The sequence below is a fragment of the Cynocephalus volans genome, chromosome 9 (assembly GCF_027409185.1).
Source record: "Cynocephalus volans isolate mCynVol1 chromosome 9, mCynVol1.pri, whole genome shotgun sequence".
Classification (NCBI taxonomy): domain Eukaryota; kingdom Metazoa; phylum Chordata; class Mammalia; order Dermoptera; family Cynocephalidae; genus Cynocephalus; species Cynocephalus volans.
Genome location: NC_084468.1, coordinates 65,293,780 through 65,308,432, shown reverse-complemented (window position 1 = coordinate 65,308,432; position 14,653 = coordinate 65,293,780). Strand labels below are relative to the sequence as shown.

General features: G+C 46.2%; 1 protein-coding gene across 1 annotated transcript in view; it reads left to right on the top strand.

Moving 5' to 3' along the window:
- The first annotated feature begins 9,700 nt into the window (after nt 1-9,700).
- Nucleotides 9,701-14,653, top strand: part of SCARB2 (scavenger receptor class B member 2) — a 62,388-nt gene continuing 57,435 nt past the window's right edge. Inside the window, exon 1 of the mRNA XM_063108266.1 lies at nt 9,701-10,164. Within this exon, the coding sequence (XP_062964336.1) occupies nt 10,048-10,164 (117 nt within the window). The 5' untranslated portion in view covers nt 9,701-10,047. The remainder of the gene's footprint in view (nt 10,165-14,653) is intronic.

Here is a 14,653-nt window from a genome sequence, read left to right as displayed (position 1 = left end):
TATATTTCACATAAAGGATTGGGCTTGCTCAGCCTCCCTGAAATTCTTTGTAAAACTGTGGTATTGCATTTGGCTGGGACCCTCACCCTTAAATGTATGGTTTCTTTTTGTTGTTGTTATTTCATACAGAGATATTAGCATACCAGGTGGATCCCTTCAATGGTAGTATCTATTGTTCAGAAGTTTGGGATGAATCCCACAACATCATGTGGCATTGATTAAGTAACAGGCTTTATTGGGGAAAAGGGAAACTCCCAAGGCTAGGGTCAGGAAGGCTGTGGTCGCCCAATCTCACTATCAGGGTGAAGACTGCTGAATAGTGTGTGGGTTCTGTTCCAGAGGAGAAGGCCTGTCCCCTTCCCCCACCACGATGGATCTCCCTTCCTGTTGGGCAAGTGTGAGAAAGTGGCCTTGTTCATAATGAAGTAGACAAATTGCTTGGAGCCAGGATTTAGGGAGCTGACTCTTCACAGGTGTTAAGAGTGCCAGCTGCCCTACCCCTAAGGACCTTGGGGTCTGTGGGTTGTAAAATTTCCCATGGGGAGGAAGGGAGTGCAGAGAAGAAGCTGTCAGTCCTATGGGAAGCTGAGTGTAGGTACTGTCTTTGCTGAGAAAATGAAGGAGCTTCTGAGGTCCCAGGTGACCCCAGGTGAGCACCTGGAGTCATTCTTGGACAATCCTGCTTCTTATATAACAGAAAATGCACCTATGACTGTTTGTCCCTTTTATTTCCTCTAAGGAAGAAGGTGCCAGAACTTTCTAGAATTCTCCTCCCATCACTGAATTTTGCAAAGATTGTATTCTAAGAGTGACCATCACTCAAATCAGAAATGTTATATGAGAGGCCTAGCTAGTTAGCTCAATTGGTTAGAGTGTGGTGTTATAACATCAAGGTCAAGTGTTCAGATCCCCATACTGGCCAGCCATCCAAAAAAAAAAAAAAAAAAATAGAAATGTTATATGAGAAAGAAAAAAAATCCTTGAGATCATTTGATATTTATACATCTTCTTATACTCTCCCATTTTCTTATAAAATTCCCCTGTGATTTGCATTTTTTTACTGATGCGAAATTCACGTAACATAAACTAACCATTCTCAAGTGAACACTTCAGTAGCATTTAGTACGTTCGCATTGTTGTGCAACCATCATCTCTGTTTAATTCCATCACCTCAAAAGAAAACCCTGTACCCATTAAAAAGTCACTCCTTATTCTCTCCTCCTCTGAGTCCCTGGTAACCACTAATAAGTAAATCTCTGTCTCTAGAGATTTACTTATTCTGAATATTTCATACACAATATGTGACCTTTTGTGTCTGGTTTCTTTCATTTAGCATGCTGTTTCGAGGGTTGTCTGCATTGTCGCACGTATCAGTAGTTCATTCCTTTGCATGGCTTGCATAGTTCATTCCATTGTATGTTATACCACATTTCGTTTATCCATTATTGAATGAAAGACATTTGGATTGTTTCCACCTTTGGCTATTGTGAACGGTGCTGCTATGAACAGTTGTGTATAGAATTTGTTTGAGTACCTGCTTGCAATTCCTTTGGGTATATAGGAGTGGAATTGCTAGGTCATATGGTAAATCTGTTTAACTTTTTGAAGAACCATGATTTGTATCTTTATCTCCTCTGGTTTGATTCAAAATGGAGGAAAACAGCTGCTCAAGATAGCTTGCAGTGCAGTTGAAGCAATCACTAGTCATGAATATTCTGAAACATTCTCATTGAGGCTGAAAAGATACAGTATTTGTTTATGGAAGAACTGGAAATATTCTTTAAAACGCATTTGTAAAGTTAACTGAATAAGTCTTCTCTGAGGTTAGATCAGTACTGCAGACTTCTGGGTAATAACTCCAAAAGGGCTCCGGGAATGAGGCCAGGAGTCCTGTGGGGGTCAGGTTAGAGGTGAGGTGCAGGTCTTTTTTCTACCCTTTCCATAGTCTAGTATCTTAACTCCACAGCTTCCTAGCTCCCACAGCATCCCACGTCTGGCCAAACACTTCCTCTCCACCACTCCAGGCTGACGACCGCTGACGACCCCTGCCGGGGCCCTCAGGAAGTCCTCTCTTCACTCTCCATCTCCGTTTTCTCCCCCTCAGAGAGAGATACTGAGTAAACTTGGCTGTCTCATTTAAACAACTTCTACCCATAGAGGGAATCATTAAAGAATAACGGCAAACTCTTGTGTTGTTTATTTAGTCTGGATTTCACAATATGCAGGAAATCAGACAGCTCTAATATTTCATAATATACTGACTTTGCTACACTGAGCTGAATGGCTATCTAAACACACAACCCAAGTTTCATGTGCTTCTAGAAAGTACCATCCAACTACCTTGAGTGAGAATACATTTGAATACGTTTCATGTCAGAACGTACATTGGAAATTATATTTTTGGCCACCAAATGGGCAATTCATTCCCGGCTCGCCTTTCTAGTCCAATATCAAGTCCAGGCAGGCAGAGGTATTCTCTCTTTCACACAATTCATACCAGCCCCTGCCCCTCCTGGATGCCCACATCCCTGGGAATGTTGTAATGCCACAGCTTTTCCAGCAATTTTCACTGCCTTTGCCAGAAGTCCTCAACAGTGGTTAAGCGGTTAAGAGCCTGGCTGAAGCGTCTGACTTGAGTTTTAGTACTAGCTTTGCTTCTTACTGGCCATGTGATATTGGCCTTAGTCAACCTCTCTCTGACCATTATATCATCCTTAAAATAGAGATAAAGTATCTACTTCATAGGGACTTCAGGTGAATTCCTCTGTCTAGCATAGGCTTGGCATAGGTACAAGTAGCAGATAACATTGTTGACATAGTCACCATTTTCGCAGACAATTTTTACTTCTCTTTGCTCCCCTGCCTCCTTGTCCCCACCCTCACCCCCACCCACACGCTCTATTAGTTGACAAGACTATGCTTGTGTTTTCAGGGAAGGGAAGGAGAAAAGGCAAGTAGGTGTCTCTTCCCAGTGTTTGTGTTTCAAAAAGTCTGCATTCTTAGAGGAACAAAAAAGGAAATAAGTATTTGATAAGGGGGATTCTCATTTTCCCATAACCCAAAACAAAATAAAAACCAAACCAAAACAAAACAAATTAGAAAAGATTCCCACAGCTTGGGATACAAAGATGATAATGGGGAAGCCATGAGGGTCTCCTGGTTGGAGGAGGCAACAGATGGGGCCATGGGCAACTTCACAGAGATTCGCTCTGCCCCGGCATGGTGTGCGTGTGATGTAACATAAATAGTGCGCAAGCTACACTCCAGAGGATTGTCTGCGTAAAGAAGTTCTGTAATGTAAGAACTTTGGGATAATGAGTAAGAGAGGAAGAGATGAAGAGTAATTTTTTCTTATGGATGCTGCATTATTCAGGGTCGAAGATGCTCCACAAACATTTAGAAATTACATATATCAGATCACTAGAGTGTAATGGTAGCTTTTATAGATCACCTTTAAATATTAATAAGAAAGCCAAAAGTTTCCGAAACTTGGAGACAGGCTTATCACAAGCTGAGCAAGGCCTAGGTTCACTTCTATTTTTTTTAAGTCTCCTGGAATATTTAATTTTTTTTTTTTTTTTTTTTGCGACCGGCCAGTACAAGGATCGAACCCTGGACCATGGTGTTATCAGTACCATGCAAATAATTAATAAATAACAAAACATAGTGTTTCCATTATCTATCATGATGTAACACACCATCCCAAAACTTAGTAGCTTAATACTCAGCCACTTATTTGCTCACAGTTCTGCAATTTGGGCAAGGTTTCACAGGATGGGCTTATCATCTCGGATGCATGGGGCATCAGGCTGTATTCATCTGGGAAATTGGTTAGGGCTGTGACATCCATGATGGCCTCTTATTCTCCAGAGTGCCTCTCCATGTGGTCTCTTATCATTTCATAGTTTAATCTGAGCTTAACATGGCAGTTGGATCCCAGCAAGGTAAAGAAAACAGCTCCCAGGCATAGTAAAGTCTAAACCTGGAACTGGCACAGCATCAGCTCTGTCATATTCTTATGGTCAAAGCAGGTCACGAGCCAGCCCAGATTTAAGGGGAGGGGAATAAACTCCACCTTAGATATGAGGAGCACATGAGCCTACACAAATTGGAAGAATTGTTAGCAGTCATATTTGGAGATTATCTTCCACACAGGGCTATAAAAATGATGGTGTATTTTAACTGTTTACATTTAACATATTGATGCTTTCAACATGTGTACAATGATTATATGATTAACCTTGTTTGAGTATAATGTCAATATTTTAATTTTAAGGTGAGGCCCAGAGAGCTCTCTTGCTACTCCATGGTAACCCTGCCTTAGAGCTAGTGAAGGAAGTTCTTTCCCTTTCTGAGAGCTGAATGATTGTGTAATTTCAATAGGCACCAACAATCATTCATAAGTACACTTGTTCTCTTCAAATCTCTCTGATTTTATGTACAGAGAAGTCACCAAGAAAATTCCTGATTGTCTCCCTGCCACGGTCTCAGCTTCCCCATGTTAAACAGCAGGAGCAGTAACCCCTTCTCATGCTGTCCGACTCTCCAGAGTGTGTTGAAGATTGTATTAGTCCATTTTCTATTGCTTATAACAGAATACCTGTAACTGGATAATTTATACAGAAACAAAATTTACTCCTTATAGTTTTGGAAGCTGGAAAGTCCAAGGTCATGGGGGCACATCTCGTGCTGTCTTCTTGGTGGGGACTCTCTGCAGAGTCCTGAGGTGGCACAGAGCATCACATGACAAGGGAGCAACAGTATCCTGACATGCTCTTTGCTCCTCCTTATAAAGCCACCAGTCTGCTCCTATGATAATCCATTAATCCATGAATGCATTAATCCATGAATTCATGATGGAACCATGGCCCTCATGGTCCAATCACCTCTTAAAGGCCCCTCCTTTTGTATGCCATATTGGGGATTAAGCTTCAACATGAGCTTTGCAGGGGACAAACGTTCAAACCATATCAGGCATTGTTAGTCTATGTGGCCACTCCCTATATGTATAGGGTGAAGTCTCACCTGTGGGCAATTAAATTTATAATGCCAATTATTGGTAGAGGCGACATGTCCGATAGACCAGAAATGAGGAAAAAGTCCCAACAGGCCTTTAGAAACTTATATCAGAATTTGGGGACTTTGGGCAAAAGTTCCTGAAACTAGCTGTCATGGGATGGAGAAGAAGATGAAACTCAACAGAAAAACAGCCAAGCCAGATGCTAAAAATTTATGCCAGCCTTTGTGATAAGACAGAAATTACTGTGGGATCACAGACAGCTATTTTGGGAACATGTATTCTTTTTTAAAGCTGTTTACATTTTCTGTAATTTGGTTCTTTTTGTCGTCTTAGTGTTCAGTTCATTTTAATAATGCTAGTCTGGTTAGCTGTGCTAAAAGGAACCAAGAAAGAGGTTTTTGTCCGGCTTGGCCAGAGTTTTAAAGGGGAAGCAGCTTACCACACACCTGACATAGTAGAAACAACAGAGAGAGATCCTCAAAAGGAAGGTAAACTGAGGGCAATTCAGCTGGAAACCCTTGATCAGAAACTCTCCCACACTGAGATATGGTTATCAAATCTGATTCCATCTCTCCATTCCCATAGTACTTTGCTACTCTAGTGGTCCAGACAAGAGGCAAGAAGGGACCTCAGTGAACAGTGAGAAGGAAAGGTACACTGGGGTTGGAGTGCCAAGGCTGGAGGGAGGGGTTAACTAAAAAGTGTGCTCTCCATAGTGGAGCTAGCAAACAGAAAATCTGGTTTTAGTAGTCAGAGGTGGGAGTCGGGGGTCAATCTGAGCATGAACCTTGGGGTGCCAAGTACTCAGGCAGGTAGGTTGCCCAATCTTTTTTTTTTAAGTTTGTTTATTTATTTATTTATTTTTTACATTCTATTATATTGTTGTGGAGCAGCTGGGGGGAAGGGTAGAGAGGAAAGGGGAAGGAAATAGGGTGGGAGAAGGAGGAGGGAGGGGCAGAGTTGAGACCTGTGGCACCCCCCTTATACCTGCATGGGAGACTAGGGGGCTTCCAGCAGTGACCTGGTCATTGCTGAGCTGGGTGCAGATGTCAGAGGGGTGTGGGTGAAGCCCTCGCCCACTGCCCCACTTACCCCAGCTCGGGAGCCCAGAGCATTTCCTGAGGTGGCTCAGTAGTTGTCACTGGGCTGGTTGTGGGTGTCATGGGGTGTGGCCAAGGTCCTTGGACCCCCACCAACCACCCCAGATCGGGAGAGCCCAGGGCGCTTCCTGCAGCAGCCTGGTGGTCATTGTTGGCTGGCTAAGGGTGTCGGTGCGGTGTGGCTGAGGACCTCGGCCCCCACCTTGGGAATGGTTGCAGGTGTCAGGGGGCATGGCTAAGGCCTCCAGACCATCCCCCCACTGGCTTAGTAGCCCAGGGGACTTCCAGTCCTTCTAGGTTTTATAGGTATTCTTTGGTGAAGAAAGACCTTTACTAGTTAATATCAAACTTTGGTCTGTGGGTATTTTGTTTTTGCTTTCAGTTCTATATGGATTATTTGTTGTTCCCACCACTTAAACTCTGCACTGGAACTATTTTGTTGTCCTTTGCTTACTTCTAAAATGGGGGAGCTTCCTGTGGGGACCAGTACTTGAGCTCTGTGCTTGAGCTAAATTGTTGCTTTGCTGCTGATTCCTTGGGGAAAGCTTTATGTGCACTTCAGGTTTTAATGGTTGACTTTATAGGTGCTTCCAGGTCTCATGAGATCCAGTACACCTGGGATGTATAGAAACTCTGGTCTGGCCTGAGTCTTTTCAGCAAACTGCACCCCTTGCAATTCTATATTCCTGACCAGTCTCCTCTGAGTGGTCCTGCACTGATTGCGGGGCAGATCAGCTGTCCTTGCTGTGCCCCAGTTCTCCCTGTGGGCCCATCTCCCCCACTGCCCATGCTGCAAACTCTTCCTATAGTACAGGCTGTGTGCAGGTCCCTTGTGATGACTCACCGGCCTCTGAATGGCTCCTTTTTTTCAGTTGTTGTGGCTCCTCTCTCCTGTATGGGTTCACGGGAATCCTATTAGTGGTCTTGCTGTCCTGGGGGCCACCAAGGCCCTCTTTTCCCCTGCCGTCTCCAAGCAACTCCATCCGAAGGGCACAGCTGTGGCTTTTGCTCTGTGCATTCAGCAGCTCCAGCCTTGAAGTGGCTGGAGCTCCAAATGGTCAGAGTGGTCCTTTCTTTCTCTCATCATGGCTTCTCCTGCCTTCATGCACTCCATAGGTCTCTCCTCCTCTTCCCCTGAGCTCTAGTGGCCCCAGCGTGGCTATTGTTGCTTTTTAATAATTGTAAATTGGTTGACTTATGAGAGAGAGTGACGCTGGGGACCATCTATTCTGCCATCTTGACCAGAAGTACCAATCTCTTTTCTACTTAGGGAAGGAAAAGACACACACAGATTGCAGCAGGACCCCAACCAATGCCTAGGAAGGGGACAAGTGAGGGTGAGTGGACTAGCACAGCCCCTTAAGCAAACTGGGACACAGGGCAGAGCTGAGGTAGATAACTGAAACCTAAAGCAGAGATGGGGACACAACAAGCTGTGACCATGGCAGAATTAAGGGTAGTGAAAGGCTACTGATTGTGGGCATGGGAGCACTGGGACCACCCAGGCACACTAGCCACTAAGTTTGGAACAACTGAATCATCTAGGATCCTACTGGGTTCTATTTATACACAGGACCAGTTCTCTGGGGCTGCTGCTAGAAGACCTTTGGTAGCTGCCACTGGATAGACTGGAAGTGGGCAGCCATGGTCACTACCAATGTCCCAGCCTCAGTCCTGCCCTCAGCATCCGCTCCAGTTATCTATAACTTGAGTAACATATTGCACCAATGGCTTAAAAAATTTTTTTACATTTTAGGCAAGAATCAGCAGGGATCACTTGTCTCTGTTCCATAACATCTGGGGTCCATGACTCAAATGGCTGGGGACAGCTGGAGGCCGCAGGCTCAGGATATCTCCCTGTAGTCACTCATGTTCTTCTTATCATGGGAGTCTCAGGGTAGGTGAACTTAGTTGTGGCTCTGGGCTCTAAGAGCAAGGATTTTCTGGGGCCCAGGCAGAAGTTTCAAGGCATTTTTGATCTAGCTTCAGAAGTTCCAGGATAAGGTCATTCCCTCTGTATTCTATTGGTTTAACAAATCACTAAGTCCATCCCAGATTTATGGGGAGAAGATATAGACCCTAACTCTCAATGGGAGAAATAGCAAAGAGTTTGCTACTGTTTTTAATCCGTCACACCATCTCACCAAGTCCTCAGCAAAGCCTCATAATTGATTTGCTATCCGCAGATTCTTATCAATGACAGCTGGGAGGCAGCAATGCACAGAGTAGAAAAAGTGAGGGCTTTGGATGCCACCAGCCCTGTTTCCTGGTCTAGGCCGGATCCACCGCTCAGCAACTGGTTGGGCTTGTTAAGTTGCTTAAATCTCAGAGCCCTGGTTTCCTCGTGTGTAAAATGAGGATAATACTACTGTAGTGGCCACTTCTCAGGTCTTCCAGTGCAGATAGCATAACTGCTGAAATCTATTCGCTGAAATCTATCTTCTGACATTTATCCCAAGGCCGGGGCACAGGCCAGCTTCCCAAAGCTGCTCCCTGCCCATGACTGAGCACAGCAGAAACACTAAGGCAGGCCGATTTCTCCTGGGACAAGCCAATTTGGCTCAAGGCCACACTCCCTTCCCGGAATCCTCCCACCACCTTCACTCCTCTCACCACCCACTCCCACCTTGCTGAGCTTTTTAGACAGTGCACTGTAGTATCAGACGCTTCCTTCCCACCCAACCTTCCTTTCTGCCTCTTTCCTTCTTAAGGATCACATCAGGTCCAGCCTCTGCCATCTTCTGTCATAAACCTTCTGCATAGTACTCCTGCCTGGCACTGTTTCTGGAGGACCAGGACAAACACAACCACCTATTCACATGGCTGCTGTGTGGATTAAATGAGGGTGTGTGTGTAAAGCCCTGGTAAAGGTCTGGCTTAGTACTCACATTCATTCAGCTAGCATTTGCACACTTTCTGTGTGCAGGCCTTGGCCCGGGTGCCTGGGACACAATGTGAGCAAAGCAGACAAGAACACCAATGCTACTTGCTCTAAGCCTCTTGTTGACTCCCAACTCTCAAACAGGACACAAAGAGCGCTCCCACACCTGCAGTCAAAAGGCACTTCCTTCTGCCTCCTAGTTTTGCCCTCCCCCCACCCCAATGCCTTTGCCCAGAGTGAAATGCCTCCTCCTTCCTTTCTTGCACACAGCCCCTAAGAGACAAACTCTTAGACGACCCCCAAGACCCAATTCAATTGTGGGGCCCTAGGTCACCCCAGCAGAACACGCTTGCTGGCACACATCTCAGCAAGCACTTTGTAAAAGTACTTGTAATTTTGTGTTATAATTCCTTTAACATTGTCCCTGCCAACTTGGGAGCTCCTCTAGAGCAGGGGCAATGTCGCACCCATCCTAAATCCCAAGTGTTCGCCACGGCAGGCCCTCAGCACATGTCTGAGGAGTGGGTAAGTGAATGAGCGAACCGCGACAGGCTATTTCGCCGCGGGACGGCGAGCCCTGCGGCGAGAGAGTCGGGGCGAGGTTGGCCCTGGCCCGGGGACCGGCCGCGGCCTGTGCGGGCCGAATCGCGGTCGCTGCCGCGGGCACATGACTGCGGCCTCACCCCGCCCCGCCCGCCGGCTTCCCCGCGCAGTCGCCGGCCGTCGCCTCCCGTGGTTGCGGCGATCCCGGCCCGCGAGCGTCACGGCCCTGCTCGCTCCCTCCACCCTCCGGAGCTGCGCCACACGGGCGCCGCGGCTGCTGCAGCGGGGGAAACAGAAACCAACGCCGGCTGCCTCACGCCGCCCCGTCCGCCCGCTGCCCCGGGGCCGCGCAGCCGCCGCCGCGCACCAGCCGGGCGCGGGGAGCGCGGGCGCCGGGTCCCGGGTCTCCGGGCGCTGCTGCGGCGGCCTGGGCAGCGGCTGCGCCCCCCTTGCAGTTTTGTCGCCGGCCCGCGCAGCCTGGCCGGCCGTGAGCGGCGCGCAGAATGGGCAGATGCTGCTTCTACACGGTGGGGACGCTGTCCCTGCTCCTGCTGGTGACCAGCGTCACGTTGCTGGTGGCCCGAGTCTTCCAGAAGGCCGTGGACCAGACGATCGAGAAGGTGAGGCGGAGCGAGCCCTGTACATGCGCGCGCGTGTGTACACGTGTGTATTTGTGTGTGCTTGTGTGCGTGTGCATTTGTGTGTGCTTGTGTGAGCGTGTGTGTGCCGGGAGGGGACTTGCAGCCCGCCCTCCCACTGCTGAAGCTTGTGCGGAGAAGACCTCTGGACTAGCCCTGCTTTCTTCCTCGTCTTCCTGGGCTTGGGAGGTGAGGGTTAAAGAAGAATAGGGAGGAATGGAGATGACTGGGTTCCCTTTATAATAATAAATGAGACTATGGATCTTGACTTGTAAAAAAGGCTTTCGCTTACGTTCTATTGTTTGCATCTTTCCCCACCCCCTCGTACACCCCAATCTCTGTGGGGCCCAAACTTGTCTCCCTCCCACCTCAAGAAGAAACAAAACGAAAGGAAAGCCACCTCAGAAGAGGCAGGCTAGACTAGCTGCTGCTGTGGCCTTTGAAGTGGTTTGGGGCTGGGAATGAGAAGCGGGGTGTGGTTTGCTGTGTTCCTGCCTTCCCGGGCTGGGCAGGGCGGTTGGTAGGCGGGCCAGGGCTTTGGGCTGGGGGACATTTCATCCATCACAACCTGTGCTTAACGCAGACTTGGCGTCTTTGTATCTTGTACCGACAGTCCGTGCTGCTTTGTCTCACCGTCGATTCCTGCTCTTCTCAAACACCCCTAATAGTCAGGGCGCAGATGGATATAGATCCCTAAAAGAATCTGGAGCTGTCTCTTCCCCCTAGGTGGGTGGGCTGGAGAGCTGGTCATTTCAGAAGACTTCTCCCTCTTTTTCTTCTGCCCTTTCACCCACATCCACCAAGCTGTGTGGAAAGAGGAACGAGAGAGAGTTACTAGGATTACTCTTTCCTTAAAAAAAAAAAAAAAAAAAAAATCACTGGAGCAGCCCTTCTTGTTAGTACCCATAACCGCATGATTAATTTCTCCCATGGGTCTGCACTTGCTGTTGGCCAGATAAAAAAGCCCAGGCCTTGTTCAGTGGGAGTCACTACATTCCCTGGTTATTAAAGTGTCTTATTGCACGTGGCAATGGATATATTCCTTTAACAGAGGTTTCCAGAAGCGATCCATTACCTGAAATCCGGCAGTTAAAGGCAACTTTTTAAAAAAAGTGCCATGGCAAAGCACAATTCAACTTTTAAAATGTTCACATTGCCAAGGGAAGATGAGACCCACTGTCTGAACTCCTCAAAGACCATTGTTTCCCCTGAGTATCCATGTTTAATGAAAAAAATTAATGGAATCCTTTCTCTACTCCTGTCCATGTCAAGTCCATGGCAAGATTTGTTTAAGGATGTAAACTCTTGCTTTGGGTGACTAGAGTTAAGCAATCCAATTATAGTCAGTATGTGAATTTTCTTGTGTGGCTTTGAAAGGCTGTTTCAGGGAAGCCCTATAGGATGAGTGATGATCTTCCCAGTGCCTGAGAGACAGCCAGCCCTCAGATGCTCTGTGGGTCTCAATTTCATCAAGGGACGGGGGTGGCTGGGGCCTGAGTTTGTGCTGGTATTTGGTGATTAGCTTTTCCAAGTAGTTTTTTCCGTGAGGAATGGGCTCTGATCTGACTGATAAGTTAATAGTACAGGAGAAGTGGATTTTCAGAAGTGCTCATACCCAGCCCTGCATAATATGCTGTATGAAATGAAAGGACAGGGCTAGTTTCAGTGGACGAATTTGGGAATACTGGAAGTCAATGGAGGTCACACATTACCAATCTCCTCTTCCCTGGATAACCTGGAGAGTGGTAGGTAGCAGGGGATAGTGGGAAAGAGTAAGGACTTTGCAGGTAAACCCTCCTGGACATGAATCCTGGCTCTACCATGTACCAGTTGGGGGACCATGGGCTGTTTAATCTTCTCAGTTCTTGGTTTCCCCGTCTGTAAAAGGGGATAACAACAACTAACATATACAGAAAGGTTATAAGTATTATTTGATAAAATGGTATGATTTTCCTTGGATATAGTTAGTGCTTAATAAATGATAGCAATTTTATTTTTATTAGGAGCCACACAAAGAAAAAGTACATGAAATTTGGAGTCAGACACTCTATGTTCAAATCCTAGCCTTGCCATTTACAAGCTTTTTGACTTTGGGTAAGATACTTAACCTCTCAGCCTCAGTTTCCTTACTTGTAAAAGTGGGGATGTGGGGTGTGAGTTATCTTGGGCACAGGGGTGCATTTACCGTGAAGCTCACAAAACTTAAGCTTTGGGTTCCTTACTTGTACAGGTCCTTCCAAATCCCTGGACCTAACTTTGTACGCAGAATTTTCTTTTTCGTACAAAGGGCCCCTCAAATCACGTAAGCTTCAGGACCCACAAAACCTGGGTCTGCATCTGTATGTGCACTATTGTGGGACTAAGTGTCAAGCACTTAGCATAGGATCAGGCATGGAATGGGTGATCAATACATGGCACACATCATCCTACTGACCAAGGAGGACTGTTACTATGGAACAGTTCATAATTTGAGTTTAATATCGCTGTAATATATTCAACTCTGATACTGCCAGTTTTTAGTTTTTTTATTTGAAGATTGTCCATGCCCCAGCTCATCTACATCAAAAAGAGGAGAGAGAAAAGGAATAAAATTTGTAGGTTTGGCTAATTGTGGGAAGCATAGTAAAATAACTCCTAACAAGTGATAATTGTCCTTGAGCCCTTCAGTGACCATAAGTAATTGAAGGGAGACTTTTATTTTGGCCAATGAATATGGTGGAAAGAATCAAGACACTTTGATTCTGTGTTTGGTGTGACTGGTGACTGCCTGGATCAGGCAGGCCCTGTGATTGTTTCTGCTTCAATTTTCTCTTTTGCAAAAGAGGCAGAGTAGTACTTCCCTTCCCTTCTGTCCACACTCCTTCCTGGGGGATATTATGAGCATTAACAGGGCCTTCTCCATCAAGCGTTTTGGCCTTCCTAAAGACAGAGCTTTGCAGAGACCCAGCCGTCTGTTTTCCTTCCTAGAGCCTGGAAGGGCAGGATTTTATGTTACATTTCATTTAGTAGCCCACATAATCGCCCTGAGACCTAGCACAGTGCCTGTCACATTGTAGGTACATAATAAATGCCTGTTGACTCACTTTGGTAATTTTAATGGAAAGAAGGGTGTCCTGAGATTCAGCAGAACTGAGTTAAAATTCCTTTTCTGTCACTAACAAATATTCAGATTAAACTCTACAAGCTGAGTAGCAAGTTGTTTAACCCCTCAGAGTCTCGGGTTCCTAATTTAGAAAATGGAGATGATAAGAATACAGTACCTACGTCATAGGGTTGTCGCAAGAATGAAATAAAGACATTGCTGTAAAAGCACCCAGCACAGTGCCTTGCACAGCGCCTGGACGTTAACATTTGTTACTGTTTTTAGCTATATTTTCTCATCTGTGAATTGAAGCATATATAGTAGCTAAGGTTCCTTCTAGCTCCAAACTTCTGAGATTCTATGACACAGGGACAGTGGCTTTTGTTTAAGAGCAGCTATGCAGCTGAGAATATTAAATCGCCCTCCTGATCCCTGCAGACGTGCTGACAGTTGGAACATCTTCCAGAAATGGGGATGCAAAACCGGCCAGTCAGGGCTGGCTGACAGGGGATGGGCTGGCAAGGGAACCATAGAGAGGGAAGGAGATTGTTCATGCTTCTGACTTCTTCTCAGGCCAAGGCAGGACTATAGCATTAGGTCTCAGGGATGAGAGGAACAGGACAGATACACTTCCCCTTTGCCCCCTTCACGTGGACCCAAGGTTCTGGGCAAGTGAGTGCTAGCTAGCCCCTTTTGGGAGCCATAGCAACTTTGGATGCCTCAAGAAATAAAATGAAGTATAATCACTGATAACCAAATGGCTTTGATTGGTGAATGTGTGGAGTCTTCTTTTTAAAAGTCAAATCAAGTCTGGCTGGTTAGCTTAGTTGGTTAGAGTTCAGTGTTGATGACACCAAGTCAAGATCCCTGTACCCGCCAGCCACCAAAAAAAAAAAAAAAAGTCAAATCAGTAGAACATTGTCTTTGCTGTTATAAAGACAGTCAGCTATGTATAATCTTAAAAGGCTCCCTGCATGCTTACCTCATCTCCAAGTTGCCTCTATTCAAAGTTAAAGATGGAGAATCTTTAAGATTTTTCTTAATCGGAAAAATACTTACAGATCACTTAATCTGTTATTCTACAGTCAAGGAAACTGAGGCTCAGGGAAAGTAAGTGACTTTAGATAAAGCCAAATGGAGAGGCAGGGGTAGAGTTAGGCATGCAGGCTGGTATCCTGATACTGCATCCACTTCTCCTGACCAAGGAGGACCGTACGTTCCATTTGCCTAGCATAGTCCTGCCTGGTTTATATGTACCTTTTGTTCTGGTGTAAATACTAGCACCCTCTTCCTCCAAAAGATTTCTGTTTTGGACAATAAATTCTATGGCTACTCCCCAGTCCCCATGCCACACTGTACTCACATACTACACTGTACCCCCCTTCTTGG